Here is a 20,315-nt window from a genome sequence, read left to right as displayed (position 1 = left end):
CCATTTCCCATGCATTGATCCCCTCCCGACTCCTTAGCAGTAAATCCCCATGTGTCTCTTCCATATTTTGGAATGAGCCCCATTGTAAGACATCATTGTAGTTTCCTCTGCATCTCCTGCAATGGTCCTGAGTAAATCTTCCTTACTGCACACTTACAAGTATCACCGAATGTTTAAAAACACCAACCAACCAACCAACCAACCAACCCACCAACAGCCCCATGAGTAGGGAGAATGGAAATGGAGTAAACACTTAGGGTGCAGATTGTCTTCGCCCAGGCAAGGTGGCCAGAAGCAGTGCTGGGGTGCTAGGGAGATGTGCGTCCCTAGGAGGCAGTGTGTGTGTGTGTGTGTGTGTGTGTGTGTGTGTGTGTGTGTACGTGTGTGTGTGTGTGTGTGTGTGTGTGCGCGCGCCAGTACTGGGGCTTGAACTCAGGGTTTTTTTGCTCTCACCTACCTTTTTTTCTCTCAAGGCTGGTGCTCTACAAATGGAACCACACCTGCCCCCCCCCCAAAAAAAAGAAGCCAAGTGAGAATGTGAGGCCCCGAGTTCAAGCTCCATTACCAGCACAAAAGAAAAAAAGAAAAAGGGAAAAGTAGAGGTCAGACATTCTCACGGTCAGAAGTATGAGCTGGAGCCACTCACGTGCTCAACACTGGGCTCTGCTGCCCAGGACACTGCCTCACGATTCCTGGGGAAAGACACGCAAGTGAACTAACTGCCCACACCTACGGGTCTAAGGAGAGACGAGAAACGTAAGACACACCTCAAGGGAGGGGGTCGTGTTTTCTAGAAACATTTCTTTATTTAAAATTTAAAACCATATTACTTCATACAGCAAACTGTGCACTTTGATATATCACAGTGTCTTAAAAAGGAAAATAATCAGATTTGTTTGGAAATTTATTTACATCAGCCTAGAATGATTGGCAAGTAACACAGTTACTATGAAACCCAAATTGTTACAAAATGTTTACAAAAAACTATATTCATAGAAATTCTGCATGTCCACAAAGGGCATCCCCTGAATGGCCCAGAGACCAGTGTATGGGAACCGTGTCAGATGGGAGTGTGTGTGGGGTGTCCAGGCACTCTGGTCTGGGTGGTAGGACAGCCCAGGGCTCTCAGAAGCCCAGGGTGCTGTGTTTTTTTGGGGAGTGGGCTCAGCCCCAAGGCTGGGAACTGAGGTCCCCCCTCACGGAGGCCCAGCCAGGAAACAGGCCCAGGCAGAGGTGGGCTGGGGTTTCGGAGCACAGTGGCATGAGGGCCTCTGGAGAACTCTGGTCCCTGTGGAGCCAGGAATGGACCCTTCTCGGGGGCTGGATTCAGATGCAAGGCTTGGCCAGGGTCCCAGAGGCTGACCTGGAGTAAAGTACAGATGGCCTGATGCTAAAGCAGGAGGCAGGCTGCGGACCACACAAAGCAAAGCCTAGTCCGGAACATTTCTCCCTTGCATGCTCCAGAGATGTTCGGACCTGTGAAGGGGCTAAAGGACAGGACTTGCAGGGAGAGGGCAGGGATGGAGGCTTGTGAGGCCTCCGGGCGGCTTTCTGCCTACTGCTCTGCCAGCAAAGACACAGCAGGGAGAAGGGCAGACAGATGACACTGGAACTTCTTGCTTGCCTATCTTCTTTCACCTGATTCCTTGGTAGCTTTGACCAATGGTCTCTGGGTCAAATAAACTGGGCAGGGCATTTGAGTGGGGCAGACTCATTGCTGGCATGTTTACCAAGTTCCTAAATGCTTCCTCCTGACTTGAGGCCTGAGGAATTTAGATCTAGAAAGCAGGCAAACTGGGGGCAGGAGCGGTTGGCGGTTCCCCTGCTCTAGAAGCAGGGTGATAGCTAGGTCACCAAGCTATTGCATGGCATACGGGCAATACCCTTGGGCCTTCCTCTTCAACAAGTACGTTGCACAAGTATGTGCTGTGGGCACCTTTGTGAGGGGCAAGAACCTGAGGCCGTGGCCACCTTCCAAATCACTGCAGATGAAGCCTGACACCCAGCTCCACGGGCAGGGATGGGAACAGACCAGTGGGAGCCCATTTGGTCCCAGCTCCCTCCTGATTGCCCTGGGTTGAGACTGTGATGTTGGCACCAGGGTTCAGCTACTCGATTCTATTTCCCAGATCACTCCCCCACCCCACCCCATCTTCCCCTTCCAGCCGGCTGCAGACAACTTCCAGGAGATAAGGTTCCTGAGCCCAGCCCCATGTGCTCCTGTGCTGTGAGTCTCAGGCCTGCATCGTCCTGAGGGCTCAGCAACCTCTGTTTTGGACCTTGCTATGGTACCCTCCCCGCTTGTCTCTCACCATGTTCCCACCCGCTGGCTGGGTTCTGTACACTCTGTGTGCAGACGTGCAGGGAAGGGTTGTATACACAGGGAATATGGGACATATATACACTGTGCATATATGTATACATATATACAGCATATATATATATTTTACATTCGTATATATATATATTGTACAGAACATTAACCTTCTACCTAAAACATTTCTGTGATTTCACACACCACCTTGGCGCTACAATTTTAACTCCAGGGCAACTCCAGGACTGAAATGAGAGCTTGATTCAAACTAGGAATGAGGACAAAGGGAAGGAGCCTTCCTTCTACAGTAGCTAACTGCTTGGCCCGTTCCAGTTGTGTTCTGACCTAGGATTTCCAGATGTGTCCAATCCAGAGACCCATCCATGGAGCTGTGGGTCCATTCCTTGCATCTGTCAGTGGGGTTGGTCTGGTTCACACAGCTGTGTCCACATTATTGGACCCTTTTTTTTGGATGGGTATTCACACAGACACTTTCAGGCCTGTCCTCTGATGCTGGTGCAGATGGCAGGGCTGGCTCAGAGAGGGATCGGCTTCAGGTGGAGGGAGGAAGCAGAGGCCTTCTTGGAAAGAAGGCAGGAAGGGATATTCTGGTTCCTGGTGAGTGCATGCCTGGGTCTGACTTTTGCCTTTCCATCCCAGGATTTAAGGAAGGGGAGCCATGCCTAACTTTTTTGGGCCAGGGTTGGTGGCTTCTTGTGCTGTGACCTGCGGCAGGAGCCTGGATGTGCTTTTCTAGCCGGGAGAGAGCACTGAGAGTGGACAGCCATCCCGTGCCTCTGAGACTCACAGTTCAGCTCATTGGTCAAGGGATCATTTTCCCTCTTGGGAGACACTGGCGAAGTAGGGCCACCTGAACCTGACAGCTTTCAGGGTTTTCTTACCTAGCCACATGACATCAAGGGACCAGCAGCAGCTCACTGGACAGACAGGAGGCTCATTATCCAGCAACCCCAGGGCCTTGGTGGGCACTGGGGAGGTGCAGTCTCCATAGTTTACCCAATGTGAACAGGTAGAGGGCTGGCCCTGGCACTGTGTATGTGTGGGTGGGTGGATGACATGCTCTGCTGCTCAGGACTGGCATGTAGGACCAGAGGGGACAGCCAGGTGCCTGCTCAGGCATGTTTCTTTTGCTCTATCCAAACCAGCATTTATGTTTCTCATTGCTCCTCAGTGTAGACGGTACATACACCTGTGCAGGCCATGTCTTGTGATCTGCCCCGTCTCTAGACCTGAGGGCTGCTGGGAACACCTCTGTCGCCCTCCTTCCTTCCCATCTCACAGATGGAGCACCCTGGAGACACACAGGCAGGGTAGTTAAACCATACCTTCATTGATCTACCATTCTTGACTCCTTTTATGAAACTCTTCCCCCACGTCACTTCCTTCTCCTCCTCCCATCACAATCTACATATGTGCATAGCCTCAAAAGAACATGACACATTCAGAGAGCGTTAGGCACAAAAGCCCATGTGGGTGATGAGTATGATGTGGGCATGGGCTATGGAGCTGTATTGGACAACACAGGACTGTGGTCAATGACCGTGATTGGTGGCAGCAAACTGTTACCAGGAACTGGAAGAAAAAAAAATTCCCTCCAAACAGGACAATCTACCTACAACCAAGAAGCCACCAGCCAGGAGCCACCAATGGGTTTCACTTCTACTTAGCTGTCTTCTTGCGCCTCCCTACATGACCTCAGAGGGTCGGTGACACATGATTCCTTTCAAGAAAAGAGTGCAAACAGACCCTGATGCCCTGCCTTCCTGATTGTCCATGTTGGCTCCCTCTGTGAGCTGGATCATAGGTGCACGTCCAAACACACGTGAGCACACACACATTCTTATCCCACAAAGCTCCTCACATACAACATGCATTATCCCAGGCAGCATGACAGTCTGATTCTGGTCTCCTTCTGCTCTTGGCTGGGCACACAAGCCTACATCCATGTACATATGCCACACACACACAGACAGACACACACACACACACACACACACACACACACACACACACACACACATACACTCACATACGTGGACCCCTTGGTGACATGGCTTTTCCTTTTACACATATTTGGCTATGCTGCAGGTTTTATCCTGCTCTTCATCCTCTACCATTCACTGTACAAATGCACAACGCACAAGCACACTCATGCACACATACACATACTCATCTCACCAGAACCCCATCACAACATGGCTTCTTCTGTTTTTACATAGACAGGGCTCTGTTGCTGGTCCAGAGTTGTCTCCCTTGTCTCCAATTCACACACACACACACACACACACACACACACACACACACACACACACACAATCAGGTCCCAAGGAGTCTCCTATTATTGCATGCTCTGGACTATACCGCAGTCCATATCTGTCCTTTATGCTCAGTCCCCAGATTCACACAAACTCAGACAAAAACCCACACGTGTGCACACCCTACCTTCTGGCAGCATGGCTTTCCTATCATTCCATGCTCTGGGCTCTGCTCGAGATGTAAGCCCTCTCTCCTCCAGCGTAGACAGCTGCCAGAGCTGCCAGGCCTGGGGAAGCAGTGAGTTGGGTCTTGCAGCTTCCAGCCTGGAGGAGAAATAGGCTGGATCACAGGAGCGCGATGGCTCTCCTACTTTGCTAAACAGCATCCATTACCGCTGCTGAGAAGGTCCTGGAGGTGGAAATGTCACTCTTCTCAGCAGCACCAGGAGAGAGGAGGAAAGGGGATGGCTGGTGTTCTCCTGTTCTCTGTCCAGAATTTAAAGCCCTGCTCAGAGATTAGCCTTATCCCTGGCCATGGGAGGCCTGCTGGCCTTATCACGCTCTCTTTAAGGACACTTTGTGCCTAACCCTTCATATCTCATTCTTTTCTAAGAATGTATGTGTCTTGGATTGGACCCATGGGTCATCTGGCCCTGCCCTCACTGGGTCTCTGTTTGTTGCTACTCCTCTGCTGTCTTTCCCAAGCCTCATAAGGCTGTAGCTGCTCCAGATAAGAGACAAGGGGCCAGAGCGGCCTTGTGTCTCTGTGTTGGGTCTTTGGTTAATTCTCCAGGAGGCAACTTCTCCCTCCCCAATCCTGGGAACCTCTGCAGCTACCCTGTAGGATATCCGGGGATATCCTGTCCCTAATGATTTCTCTCTCTCTCTCTCTCTCTCTCTCTCTCTCTCTCTCTCTCTCTCTCTCTCTCTCTCTCTCTCTCTCTCTCTCTCTCTCTCTCTCTCTCTCTCTCTCTCTCTCTCTCTCTCTCTCTTGGTAGGGAACAGCTTCAGATTTGGCAAGTCCATGAGATGATTTGGGGTCTTCTCTGGATTTTCCCACCTATCCCCAAGTTAGCTTGTGCAGTAGGAGACTGGTCCTTCTTTTGAGGAGGTTGACTTTCACTTCAATTTCGGCTATTCTTTGCAGGAGGACAGAGGGAGGCTGAGTTCAACGGGACAAGAATGAGGAGTTGCTGATGAATAGATGGCAAAGAGCTCAAGTTCCAGCATGCCAACAGGGTTTAGAAAACAACTTGGTAACCAGCAAAGTAAGGTCCCATGGCTCAAGGACCCATGGGATTTTCCTAGAATCTACTGTACTTCTGCTGGGCTTCCAATATCAGTGGAGTCTTTGGGCATCATTTGCAAGGGATTTAACAGGACTTCTCTCCTCTGGACAGAAACTGGAGGGGAATTTGCTGTGGTCACTACTCCATTTGTATTCCTCAAGACTTTCTAGAGGAGGGAAAGCCATTGAGGCATTGTCCACAAGAATCCAAAATGGCAACATCGATCTGTGTATTCTCTTCTCTCCCATACTCAAGCTCCTCCTTCCTGCTTTGCCTTCAGTCTCGCCAAGGAGCTGTCATGGATGAAGCTAAGTCCAAAGCCCCAGTCCATGTGAATAGCCCCTGGGGGGCTAAAGTCTTCCTTTGCCTAGGAATATAGGTTGGCTTCCATTGAGATCCACACTGCAAAATCCTTAAGGCGCCCAAGGTTTGTGCCTCTAGTCTCACGGTCAAGCCCCAGGACATCTGGGCTCTTGGGGAGGGAATGACAATATAAGAGCTGCCTCCCACTTTCTGTGGCCTCTACAGGGCCATGGCAGAAACGTCTGATGCTGGAGGAGGGTAGAGGGGCGGGAGGGTGAGATTGGCCTGAGAGAGGCATGTGCTTCCTTTGGCCTTGGCTATCTTGGCTGGCAGCTTTAGAATCCCACAGAAGAGACAAGAAGAGAATGAAGCCCAAGAAGCTGGCCTGGGGGCCTGCCGGTTTCCAGGTAGGTGAAGAGCAGCGGGTTCCTGGCCCAACATGCAGACAGAGGGTCTGTCCCCAAGCCCAGTATGGCTTAGGGAAGTCCCTTCTGGTCTCCTTTGCTTTGCTCTGCCTTGTGCCAGGCCTACAGTCCCCACCCCAGCTGTGCCTAGGGGAACACAGGGGCTAGCGATGTGCTGCAGGTCATGCTGTCCTTGCCCGGAAGCCGGCGGTCATTGAACGTGTGCATGTTAATGACGGCGTCTGTCTTGACCATCATGGGAGGCTGTGGTTTGTGCTTGACTCGACGCTGGCAAGTGAGCGAAAAACGAATCTCATTGGCCACCGTGCTGCAGAAGGATCTCTGCAGAAGAGAAAAGGGCACATGAGTAGCGCCTGCTTCTTCAACTTTTGCTAGCTTCCTTTCCTCCAATCCTATCTTTCCTATACCTTCACCTCACTATCCCCCTCCCCCTTGCTGCAAGAAGATTGCAAAGCCCACATGCTTGTTTGGAAACTGAAGTACAAGGAGCAGGTAGTAACAGCTCTCATCTCTCCCCATTTCACAGATGAGCACATTGAGGCTCTGATTCATGTGTGTTAAAAGTCTAATGAGCTCATTTTACCTGCTTTGGACTCTAAGGCAAGAACCAGCTGATTTCACTCCCAAGAGCCCCAACACTAGGCTTGGCCCAGAGGCACTGGATGGATGCGTGGGTAGCTCATGGCATTCCAATCAAGGGCCACTGAAAGAAGTCCAGCATATGATTGTGAAGGGGGCAACTGGGAGGCAGGGCCCTGCAGGCTGTTGCCAGCAGTGGCCTCCTTCCAGATCAGATTTCTGCAGGTAGCCAAGAGACACAGCATATGTACAAGTTTGTTGCGGTTATCTGACAATGGTGGCTTTAACGGCAGATACTGTCCTGCCCTTGTATGGAGTGCAGTGGGGGTGGGTGATGACCCAACTTCCCCAGTAAGCCAGAACATTAGCATTAAATTCCTCTGACCAGTTGTGATCTTTTCTGAACTCTTTCCTTACCTACTAGATGCCAACTATCACCTCCCTCCAGCCAGCTCTTTTACATTCTGCAAGTATCTACAGAGACTCTACTATTTACTAGGCACTGGCCTTGGTGGGAGGCTTAGAGCTCTGCATTTGATCCTGGCCTGAAGGAACTATGGCCCTAATGATGGGACAGAAAGGAAACAAAACGTGTGAACAAATACATAATGCCAAACAGGGATGAGTATAATGGATCACTGTTAAAATAGGCAGTCACTGGAATCAAGAGGGGCTGGGGACAGGATCAGCTAGGGTGACAGGAGCTGAAGCCTGAGTGAGTGACCAGAGGGTGCCAATAATATAGTGTACTGGAGACAAAGCTTTACACATGGGTAGAATAGGAAGCGCAAAGACCCCAAGGAAGAAAAATGCCATGGTATGGCCTAAAAAGGTCATTATGTATACGGTAGGGCAGAGAAAGAAAGGAGATCCCCTCACCCACATGGACTTTTGGGTGGAATTAGAGTTCAGTCCTATCCTAACTGGAAATTCTAAAGAATTTTCTTTTTTATCCATGCTGTAGGTCTGAGACCAGAACTTGACTCAGTGCTTTTGTATCATTGGCTAGTGATCTACCAACGGAATGACACCTCCAGCCCCAAGAATCTTCCTCTCCTTCCTTTCCTTCCTTTTCTTTTTCTCTCTTTTTCCCTCCCTCTCCCCCATCCCCTCCCTACCTCCCCCACCCTCTCAGGAGTACCGGAGTTTGAACTCAGGATCTTGTACTTGCCCAGAGCTAGTGCTCTACCACTTGAGTCATCTCCAACCTTTTTTTGCCTTAGTTATTTTCCCAGTAGGGTCTCGCAGTAGGGTTTGTCTGGGCTGTCTGGACCATGAACCTCCTATTTTATACTTTCAGCAGAACTGAGATGATAGGCATTTACCATCAGACTCCAGATAGACTCTCCAAAACCTTTGCCCAGGCTGGTTTCAAACCAGGATCCTCTTGATGATCTCTGCCTCCTGAGTAGCTAGGATCAAAGACAGGCGCCATTGGGCCTACTTCCATTGCATTTGGATAGCCGTATCAGCTTCCTATTGTAATGGGCCCTCCACAACTAGTCCAGCTGCTGTCTCTGACCACACTGGACCTGGATTGCTTTGAACTTTTCTGGAAGGAGTGATGCCCTGACCTAAAGTCTGTCAGCTCAGGTGTGCATTTAAACCACCCCACAGGCTTTCTGAAGATGCCAAAGCCAGGCTCCACCATGGGCCAATTAAACAGTGTCTGGGAGTGAGGCCAGGGCATTAGCACTTAAAACTCTCCCTATGGTTCTAATTTGCTACAGGGACTCAGAACTACTGCCCAGCCACACTTGAATTAATCAGGCTGGTAAAGCCTAGTTCCACTGTCTACATGTTTGGACCAACCCTCTTAACTTTTCTTTCTTCTTTTTCTTAAAATGTTCAATTATGGAAACTTCTAAATATATGCAAAAGTAGAGAGAATAGTATAATGACCCTCAATGCCACCATCGCCCAACTTCAATTTTTTTTTTTAATAAAGGGGATGGATATAGTTTGAGTAAAGTTTTAAACAGGGTACTTGTGGGTGGCGTGGGAAAGCATAGAGGGAAAAAGGCCACTTTTGGAAAGGGAAGAGGTCAGGAGGCCAGTGGTGGTGGTGGTTTGGCCTGGGGTGGAGAAAGTGGTGGGAAACATGCTTCATCAGGACACAGGCGGTGTGGGCAGGATTTCAAGGGGGACTGGATACAGGGTGGCTATTGTCAGGGTAGGTGTGCCTGGAGGACAGGAGGATGGGAGCCACGTCAGGGCCACTGTCCCCTTCCCCACCCTGCAGGCCTCACCTGTTCACGCTCTGCTGTCTTTCGCAGCTTGTATATGAACTCGCCCACAGCCACCAGCACGGATAGGACGAGGCCGGCAGCCAGGACTATGAAGATGCCGCCAATCTTCTGGATGCCCAGGGCGCTAGCCTCCTTGTTGTCCTCTTCGGGACACCCGCTGCCCCGCCACCACTTCTCCTTCATGATGTGAAGCTTGTCCTCCTCCTGCAGCTGCAGGATGGCGATGGTGATCTTGTCCCGGTATGGAGAGCCTGGCAGTGGGAGAGGGGACCCCTGGCTGTTGGTGACATCCACATGCTCCTGGCTGGAGCCAGTGCTCTGGGTCAGCTGCGCCCTCTCAGTCACCTCCTAATGAGGAAGATCCCGTCCTTTCTCTAAGTCTCTGCAGGGGGACTGGTGGGAGGCTCTGTTCACTGAGAGGCTGGCTCCATAAAAGGTGCTGTACCAGTAGGGTGGGGGGAGGAAGGGAACTGGCTGCCCCATCCTGTGTATCCCAGCTGTCACCACTTAGGGCCTAGCATGACCTCTTCTGGGATGCGCCATCCCTGGGCTTATGGCCGAGGAAGCGCCATCTTGGCAGGTTCGATGGGACAACGTGGGGGAACCACGTGTGTGGATGGAGATGAGGGTAAGCTTATTCACCCGTTCCTCCTGTCCTGCCGCCCTCCCATGGCTGGTGTCCCCGCTCACCCATGGGGGTGCCGATGCCGTAGCCCTTGGAGTCGATGAGGCCCCCGATCTGGGTGAGATTGCAGTTCCTCTGGGTGACATACTCGATGGTGGTTGACTCCATCAGCAGTGCGTAGTCGGCCGTCAGCGTCCGCTGGATGCCCTCCTCGTTGTTCTTCACCAGCGCCGAGGGCTTGCTGCTCATGAACGCCCACATCTTCTCAAAGGTGGAGATCTTGGATTTCTGGGGCCGGGAAGGGGAGACAGAGATAGACAGAGAGACCGAGAGACCGAGAGGAAGCCCATACAGTTACTGAGGCCCCCAGGAAATATGCTTTGCGAGCCTGCTTAGCCAAGTTGGGGTTACTGACCTCTGCTGGCATGCTTTAAGGAGAGCCACCTATTGCTCAAGTGTGGAAACTGAGGCCCATCCTGGGAGGAGAGGTGGCAAGGCACACTGCTGAGTGGTAAAGCTGAAATTCCAACTCTGGCTTACTTCTTGGAAAACCAAATTCTTCCTGACACAAGGGATTTTTTTTAGACTAACGTGTGTGTGTGTGTGTGTGTGTGTATGTGTGTGTGTGTGTGTGTGTGTTACTGGGACTTGAACTCAGGCCTCCTGTTCTTGTTTGGCTTTTGTACTCAAAGCCGATGCGATTCCACTTGAAGCATACCTTTACTTCTGGCTTTTTGCTGGATAATTAAATAAAGGTCTCTTGGAATCATCTACCCAAGCTGGTTTCTAACCTTGATCCTCAGATCTCAGCTTCTTGAGTAGCTAGAACTACAGGTGTGACCCACAGGCGCTGCACAGACTGACTTTTTAAAAGTTAAATTTTCTCCAACATCTACTAAATAGTTGGTGTGTGTAGGCTTTACCTAAGTGCCTTCCCCGCATTAACCCTATTTCCTTCATAAGATCGGAGGAGGCAGGAGCTAGAATTAGCCCCATTTTACAGGTGGGAGAATTGAGGCTTGCCTGAGGTTGCTCAGGTTTTAGATGGCAGAGCTAGGCCTTAAACCCAGGCCTTCTGGTGCACAAGTCTATGCTGTAACCATTCAATGGGCACGGACCCCTTTCCACAGCAAAATGTCTGAGTGTCAGGGGAAGGGGAAGACTGAAGACTTCAGCACTGAGATAGAGGCAGAGTGGGGCTTGCAGAGAGGAAAAAGACTGGGGGCACTTGGAACAGGTGGTTTGGAAGCCCCTGTGGCTGCTCCCTGAGCCCCCATGGCTCCCGAGTCTCCCCACAGGGCCAGGAGGAGTACTTTGCATGGACAGAACCAGCATTCTGAAGACCAGGTCTAATGGGAAGCAGATACCTTGGGGAGATTCAGATAGCTCAGTAGGGCCAGGAGAAGAGAGGCCCAGGACTGACCAGGAAGACCAGGCAGACCAGGGCACAAGGTGTTCAGGAGGTCCCTTGGTGTGTGCCAGCTGCCTTCTTCCAGCAGGGGAGGCCCTGCCCCAGCTGGTTCATGGAAGCAGAGGGCTAGGCGTTCCCCATTATATGGGCTCTTTTCCAGACTGGCTTTGGCTTTCTGTGATGTCAGCCTGTCTGACTGGCACCCAGCCTAGCTCTGGTGTGCGTGACAACATGGGTGCATTCCCACAGGCTGGCACAGGCCTGGGGCATGGGCAGGGGGTGAGGAAGAAGCAGTGCCTGGCATGAATGAAGCGGGGAGCCTGGGAGGAACATGTTCTTTCTGCCTGTGCAAGAGATGAGCCTTCTGAAACCAGTCCTGGAGAACCTAATGGAAAAGCTGCCTCCTGCAATCCCCACAGAGGGTGACCCCTGGTCAGCAGTGAAGAACCAAACCTCAGTCCATAACCTGAGCGAGTCCTTGACTCAACCCTGTGTTTAGAAGCCAGCTGTGAGATGACAGCCGTGCTGGTCACCAGAGGAGAGGTCCTGAGCAGAAGCAGGCAGCTCAGCTCTGCTATGTTTCTGATCCACAAACTGTGAGATAGAGGACGCTGGTTTAAACACCCACTTGTGGGCGATTTCTTATACAGCGGTAGATAACTAATACACTCTCTTGCCTGAATACTCCCATGAGCTATTTTTGTTCTTGATATAGTTGCTTTTTCAAATAATTATTAATTCTAATGATTGCTATAACTGGATTATCCAACTCCAACTAGCTCTGCTTTGCCAGATACATAGGCTTGCCAGATCCGGAACATTCTGGTTATTGTGACCTAAATGTTGTTCTCCTTCGGTGTCTCTGGCTCCATATTTACTGTTTGTTCCTGTCTCTTCTGCTTTCCAAATCCTCTCTCTTCAACCAGAGCTGGAAGCCAGGTATGCAGAGGCCATCAGAACTCTCCAGATATTTCCTAATGCATCCATCCACTAATCCATTAATCTGTGCATCCAGTTCCTCCCTCATCTGGTCATGGTCTCACCCAATACACCTGTCTACCCAGTAGCTGATTCCACTGACTATCCAATTATGTACTTGCCCTGTTACTTCTTTACCAATTCATTTTTCCATCATCCATCCATCCATCCATCCATCCATCCATCCATCCTTTCCTCCATCTATCACCAACCCATCCACTTTTTCTCCTTTCCCAGTCCTCTAAACTCACTGCTTTCATTGCCTTTAGGCAGAAAGGTCTGCATCACTGCTTCTCTGGGGTGGCCTCCCCTTGTCTTTGGGCCCCATTCTTAGTTGTTTTTGCTCTCCATTAAGTCCTATCCTTTAGCAATTTTGGAGGTTATAAAACTGGAAAGCTCCCTCTGGACTGTCTGCTTTATTACAATAAAGCCAGGCTCCTCTCCTGTCTTCATGGGAATGGTCACCAGAGGCCTGAATCACTCACTGGCCTGAGTAATGGTAACCTCAGATCCTGCATACTTGGGGTTCCTGTGTCATCCCACCATCCCAGCTTTGGTGGAACCTTAAGAAGGATTACTTTGAGGCCAGTCACCCAAATCAATTAATGGAATCATTTGGAACAGCCAATACAGGCTGATCTGCCAGGATGGAAGATGCTTTTTTTTTTTTTTTTAAATCAGGAAAATTGGCAAGAAAGGAAGTTTCAGGCTCACAATTTTCAATTCCAACCTCCTGAAAGAAGTAAATTGATGTCCCCCAAGTGAAGATTTTTAAGCTCAAGCATTTAACATTTCTGCACAAGAGAACATGTGTGATTTCACACACACACACACACACACACACACACACACACACACACACACACACACATATGTATGTATGTATATATTTTGAAGGGAGCTGAATCCCACGGATATTGTGCAGAGAGGCAGCTGAGTGTGATTCCATGCAAGACCTTGAGTATTTTCCATACTGGAAAGGAGGCCTTTCCCCAAATTAATTAGCTTGCTCATCCCTGTGCAGTCTTGGGACTTGCATCTGTGTCTTCAGGCAGTTAATCACTCCCGTTGGGTTATTTCCACGGGGACCAGAAGGCTTCTCTGTGCCCCTTGCCTCTGCCTGCAGTTACAGCACCCAGCAACACACTGGATGCTACACAGATGGCCCCAAAGCTGGCCTGTGAGAGGAGGCAGCTGACGCCCTGCAGGGGGAGGCCAGAGGCATCAGGAAGGGGAAGGTCCCCTGTGTGGTCTGGGGACACAGTAACCTGGACTCAAATGCAAGCTTCTTTGTGATCCCAGGTAACTGAACCTCACTTTAAGAATGCCTAAGCTAGGGCCCGGGAGTTTGACCTAGCGGTTAAAGTGCTTGACTAGCATGCACAAAGACCCGGGTTCGATTCCTCGGTATCCCACATACACAACCAAGCCAGAAGTGGCAGAGACGAGACACAACCAAACCGGAAGAGTGGCAGAGACAAGACTGCGACAGCTACAGAGAGTGAAAGAAGCGAGCTGAGCTGAAGTGAACAGAGCCCAACTGAGTGGTGGCCGGAGCGAGCGGGGCCGGAGCGAGCAGGACCAGAGCGTGCGGGAGCGAGCCGAGCCAGAGCCAGCGAGGCCGGAGCGAGCGGGGCCAGAAAGAGAAGGGGGCCAAAAAAAAAAAAAAAGAATGCCTAAGCTAGGTCCCAGAGGCTTGTGCCCATATGCCTAGCTACTCAAGAGGGTGAGATCTGAGACTTGTGTTCCTTGACATTCTTATCTTCAGTTATCCACCAGAAAGCTGAAAATGCAGTTATGGTTCAGTGGTAGAGTGACAGTCTCCAGTGGAAAGGCTAAGGGACAGCGCCTAGGTGCTGAATTCAAGCCTAGTACACACACACACACACACACACACACACACACACACACACACACACACACACACACAGAGCAGAGCTACTGTGAACATTCTGTGAGAGTAGAAGTGTTATGAATGTGAGAGCCAGGTCCCCGAGTTCTGTGTGTGGCCAGCATCAGGCTTTTCTGTAAGGCTCCTTAATTCTCTCCGAAGTGCAGTTTCCCCACTGAGAAGCTGAGGAGGAATCTTCATAGCGCAGAGCAGCTACAGGAAGTTAATGATACTTAGGAGCAGAAAATGCAAATGCTGACAGAGCCAGGCCCAGTATGGGAAAGAACTGGAGAAGGCTAGGTGGAATCTAGAAACTGGAGCCAGACACTGTCTCTGGTTGACATTGTTTGCATGTCTATAGTGTGCCAGATATTGGCATAATATATAGATATGCTTCCCTCTCACTAACTGCATGAGGTTGAGGATTATTAATGCCATCTCTTCACAGATGAGAATACAGGAAGGGTCTCAGTGACTAGTGACTTAGCAGTCTCCTCTCCTTCCTTCCATCAGCGGTGATGGGGCTTGAACTCAGGGCCTGGGTGCTGTCTTTTAGCTTTTTCACTCAAGGCTGGCACTACCACTTGAGCCACAGTTCCACTTCTGGTTAATAGGAAGAAAGAGTCTCTCAAACTTTTCTGCTCAGGCTGGCCTCAAACTACAATCCTCAAGCCTCAGCTTTCTGAGTAGCTAGAATGACAGGTGTGAGGCACCCGGCTTGACTTAGCAGTTTTCAGTGACTTCCCTATTGTCCTTTGCCAATGTGGCCTTTGCCTGTTGCTGCTCGGGTGCCTGCTCCCACTGGATTTCTTCCATTTCCAAGACTTCCAGACTCTTCTTCCATTGCTCCCCTCTGTGCAGAGACCACAGATGACTACCAGGTAACAGGAACCTGTGTCCCCCACAGGGCCCAGTAGGTCTACTCCAGAGGGAACTTGGAAGAAGATGGCATTTCCAAGTACCATTGGCTGGCTCCTCCCCAGTGTGTTCTGGTAAGCCCCCGCCTCCCGAGGAGGGAACTTAGGGGACAGTAACAGTTTCTGGCCTGGAATAGCCACTGGCTAGAATAGCCCATTGGCTCCTCTGGCAAGTCACTGCATGGCAGGCATCAGTGTCCACACCACACATGTGAGCAAGCTGGGGCTTGACAAAAATGAGGGCACCAAGCAGAAACAGCACCCTGGTCCTCACTTCCTGGCCTGTTTGTCAAACATGAGCTACTGGACTGGGCCAGTCTGGGCCACTGATGCTGAGTCCCTGCATTCTGGCCTTCCCTCCTTTTTACAACACAGGGCTGAGGCTGAGACCAGAGAAACCGGCAGCTGAGACTGGGGAGCAGTCACCCAGGTCTCTCTGCTCAGGCATGAGTCTGTTGTGTAGCTGGGACTGGGGGTTGGGCATGAGGACCTCTCCAAGTGCCTTCCAGGTTTTCTGTTTGTCACCGAGGCCTCTACAGGCCCAGGAGCCTGGAACTCGGCTCCCCTCCTCCTGGCTTTGGCTCCATTCTTTGGCTGCCCCTCCCTGTGTGAAGCTCCCCAGGCCCACCACCCAGAGAGGGAGGAATTCCTGCAGAAGCTGTCTTCCTACATTCTCTCCCTTCAAAGCCGCCCAGCCTCTTGCAAAGAGCATGTCCCCCCTTCTTTACATTTTGCCTACATATTTTCACAGCCAAACTGCTTTCAAAGGCCTCCTTTTTCATCTCCTAATTAATTTTTATCTTCTAAGACGGAGGGAGGACAACACAGGAGACACTGTTTGTGATGTCTGCGGTTCCCTGACAACTCTCCAAGGCAAAGCTCTTGGGAAGGGACAGGACTGCCTCTTGCCACATCTCCCGCCAGGCTGCTGGCTGGAGGCTGCAGCAGGCGGTGGGGGGGGGTTACTTGGACCCCCAGAGAGCCTGATGCCTTGCTTCCTGATGTCCAGCATGTTTGGACAGAAAGAGGGTGCTCCCTGGCCATCCACTCTCAGCTGAGGGATGGGAAGAAAGGGAGCTATGCCGTTGGCAGCTTAGCCAGGAATATGCAAATCAAAAAATCAACACCATCTTCTTGGTATGTTGGGATGTTGGTGGGATGCCCCCTGGGGGGCTCAGAACCTCATCGTTACCTAACGCCTTGGTTCCTGCCATCCTTTAACAATCGTATTCCACTGGCATGTAATGACTGTTTAGGAAAATCTGAGTTGCCTGAACTGCATTGGATTATGAGCAGGGTACACCTAAACTGTGGCTTTGCTCTTCCCCAAGTAGGACTTGTTGTGAAGGCTGTGGTAGGGTCCTTAGGGAGGCAATATGGACCTAGTAACAAGGAGCATGGACTTTGCAGCTGGATTGTTCGGGTTCAAATCACAGCTCTGGGTTTCACATGCTGAGTATGATTAGGCAAGTCAGTGAGCCTCTCTGAACCTTGCTTTCATCTACCTGTGGATGGTGTGAGTGACTACAGGCTGAATGATTGTAATAATGCCTAGCACACAGTAGATGCTCAATAAGTGTTACTGTGGTTGTTGACTGTGCCAATGACCCCTAGACCTCTGGGCTACTCCTAGAAGTGACCTCCATCTAACTCTAGTGCCAATCTTGCTGTACATACTCTTGTGCAGGGGAGAGGATCACCCTCCAGGAGAGGATCCCAGTGTGGGTATAGAAGAGGGCACTGTGCGGACAGATGGAATTCCTGATCTTGTACCTGGTTCTTCACATTGATCCAGCACCTGTGGGGTTAGAGTCGAGTCTCCTTCCAGCCCTAACCTGCAGATGTTCTGTGATAATGAGATGTGGATCAAGTTCAAGAGGTCAAGAGTAGGGGCTGGGTGAGATGGAGTTTTGTCCAGATACCCAGTGAGAGTGGTGCTTCCAGTTCACCCTCTGAGCTGGTTTCACTGCATCTCTGATCAGGCTCCTCCCCTCACATGACAGTCCCATCCATGCTGTTGCCAAGAGAGAAAGACAGGAAGAGGAGCTTCACGTGGGTTCAGGCAGGAGACAATGTGGCTAGACGCACGGGGATTAATTGGCCATTGGGACACTGTGATAGTGGATGTGATCATGCAGGATGTGCAGTGGCTGTTTCTAGCCAAATGGTCCTTGAGCCCCAGAGTCCCCTGTGGGTGGTGGCATCCATGTCCCTCTTCTGCCCTCCTTGCTATGTCATTTGCAGGGAAGGTGGGTGAGGATAGAGTGGGTTACAGGGGAGGCAGTTGCTGCTTGATGCTGAGGACAGAGGCTCAGTAGGGAGCTGGGCCTGGACTCTGGAAAGCCAATCTGAGCATCTTAGCATGGAGGGAGGACAAGGGCATCCAATCAGCCGCAATGAGCCTGCATCGGGCTTATTTATGCCGTTTCCCTTTGATCGGGAGCCCTGCTTAGAATGGGCTCATGTGTAATGCATGAGAGTGGCTCTGGCACAGTCAAAGGACTGGGCTGCAGCCCAGGGACAGGCAAGGAGCAGACGTGCACACGTGCCCGTGTGCGTGCATGCACGCGCGCCACACACAGAGGCACAGACATGCACACACAGGCCATCTCTCTTTCTCATACACATGCAGACACTCACACATGCATACGCCTCACACCACAGGCCATTAAACACATATCCCCCTTTACTCTTACCTGGGCATACCTCCTGGGGAAAGTCAAGCAGACAGATAAACATACGCTCTGCGCACCTATACACAGATAGGTACTTCACTTGGGTACACTCATACACACGCATCCACGTGCCCATATCACAGCGCTGCAGCACAGAGGTTACACATGCTCAGTGGTGCATACACACATGTCCCACACAGGGAAAGGACTAGATCCTCATGTGCACATATATGTACACAAATGTACCCCCATACGTTATCTAGTCATATGCACAAAGCCATGCTAGTATATACACATCCTGTCATACTTGCTTATGATTCAGAACAGGGTCACTGGGAGCTGTTGGCACCGATAGGCCTGTAATCCTAGCTACTAGGGAGGCTTGAGATTTAAGGATCCAAGTGTGAAGCCAGGCAAGGCAGGAAAGTCCATAAAACTCTTATCTCCAATGAACAAGCGAAAAGCAGAACTGTGGCTCAAGTGGTAGAGTGCTAGCCTTGAGTGAAAAAGTTCCAGAACTGGCACACACACACACACACACACACACACACACACACACACCCTTTGACAATGGTTTAGTCTCCTCTATGGCTATGGTACGCTGGGTACGTAATGTCTGGTTGGCAGCAGCCACATCTAGAGGGTATCCCCTCTCTCCTCACTCTTCACTAATCTGCAGGGGGCTAGGTGTGAGTGCCCGGAGCTCTGGTGCCTGTCTGGCCGTCCAGTACAAGAATTTCCCATTCTTTGCACTGGCTTCACGGAGGCTCATTTCATTTCTTGGAGGCTGGGCCTAGTAGGCAGAAGGCCAGAGCTGGAGAAGGGGATCCAGGTCCCCGAGTAAAGATAAATCCTCCAGGTTCCAGTGACTGAGAGCAGTTGATTAATAAATTAATGGACGAACTACACCTGCAAAGTTCCCAAGTCCTGAGCAGTCCTGAGGGGGTAATCAAAGCATTGGTTCTCAATGTGTGGCCCCTCCCTGGGTCAGCGGTATTAGAACTTGTGAGAAATGTTTATTCTTGACCCCATCCCATGCATCCCGATGGTGAGGCCCGCACTATGCCCTCCCTTCACTTGATGTGAATGCACACTCAGGATCCAATACTGTTGGCTTAGAACACAGGCTTTGGGGAAGGCAGGCCTGATTTGGGGGCCTGGCTCCTTCAGCTGTGAGTCCTAGGGCTCATGTGAAATAGGAATAATTATAGGGTCACCCTCACAGAACTCGTCAGGAAGGTTACGTTAACCCCAGCACAGAGCACAGTACCTGGCCCACTGTGAATGCTCAGAGTTGGTAGCTATTGCTAAGCATCACTATAATTCAGTCGTGATGGGACCCCCTTGGAGCGGTCACATGGTATGTGACAGAAATTTCATCAAAACACCAGCAAAGTGTAACATACTGAGCAAGGCTCCACTCCAACTTCAAGAGGCAACCCCTGCTCACTGGTAAGATGGAGGACCCCCAGATCCTGTGTCAGAGTCCCTTGCCTCCTCCGTTCCCTTCTATTTCCCTTTTCTCTGACCACTGATGATTTGCCCTCTTTGCCCCACCCACAGGCACTTCTAGAATCTGAGACCATCATAGTTCACGTCTTCACAGCTTCCCCCAGATCAGCTGGTCCAAACACAAAGGCCCCGAGTCCCAGGGTTTCTGGCCCATGGCCTCTTGAGGAGAGGGCAGACTCTCCCTCTCTCCTCACTGAGTAAAAGGTCAGCTCGGGATACGCCGTGCGGAGGAGAGAGCCTCACCTTGAAGAAGGTCATCGTGGCTCCGTCCTTGACAGCCCCATACTCGATTTTGGTTTGCTTGGCTAGGTCATCGGCAGAGTCGATGGGCGATTCCATGCGCTCCACAGTGAGGAAGGCAGCCAGGTTGGCGGTGTAGGAGGAGATGATGATGAGTGTGAAGAACCACCAGATGCCACCAATGATGCGTGTAGACAGAGCTTTGGGCATCAGTTCAGACCCTAAGAGAGAGAGGAGGAGACAGGAGGCACCTTACAGTGTGCAGATCAGGCCTGCATGGATCCTTGAGCCATGGCTGGCAGTGACTGATATAAAAGCTGACCAGGGTTCTTCAACATCACCTGGAAGCTTGTGGGAAATGCAAATTCCCAGGCAGTGCCCCAGGGCCTACTAAATGGGTAACTTCCAGTTGGGGTCCCCAAACAACACAAACTTTCCCAGGCTTGTCAGCCCCTTGGAGACCTCTCCGTGGACCATGTTGTGGGAGTGGGATCCCTGGGTTCTTCCGTGGATCCGACTCCCGCCCTCTGTGTGATCTTCTGCCTGACACTTGCCCTGTCTGGGACTTCTGCAGAGTGTGGAGAATCGTCCTTCCTCTGTCCCAGCCTTACAGAAATACTGCGATGCCGCA

General features: G+C 51.0%; 1 protein-coding gene across 1 annotated transcript in view; it reads right to left on the bottom strand.

Annotated features, from left to right (window-relative positions):
• Positions 1-3,652: 3,652 nt before the first annotated feature.
• Grik3 (glutamate ionotropic receptor kainate type subunit 3) overlaps positions 3,653-20,315 on the bottom strand; it is a 209,028-nt gene continuing 192,365 nt past the window's right edge. Inside the window, exons 13-16 of the mRNA XM_090335206.1 lie at positions 19,688-19,905; positions 10,126-10,348; positions 9,436-9,686; positions 3,653-6,928 (exon numbers count right to left, since the gene is read on the bottom strand). Of these exons, the coding sequence (XP_090191332.1) occupies positions 6,734-6,928; positions 9,436-9,686; positions 10,126-10,348; positions 19,688-19,905 (887 nt within the window). The 3' untranslated portion in view covers positions 3,653-6,733. The remainder of the gene's footprint in view (positions 6,929-9,435; positions 9,687-10,125; positions 10,349-19,687; positions 19,906-20,315) is intronic.

This window comes from Megascapheus bottae, chromosome 6 (genome assembly GCF_031878675.1).
Source record: "Megascapheus bottae isolate mThoBot1 chromosome 6, mThoBot2.hap1, whole genome shotgun sequence".
NCBI lineage: Eukaryota > Metazoa > Chordata > Mammalia > Rodentia > Geomyidae > Megascapheus > Megascapheus bottae.
This window is presented reverse-complemented; position numbering and strand designations above follow the sequence as displayed.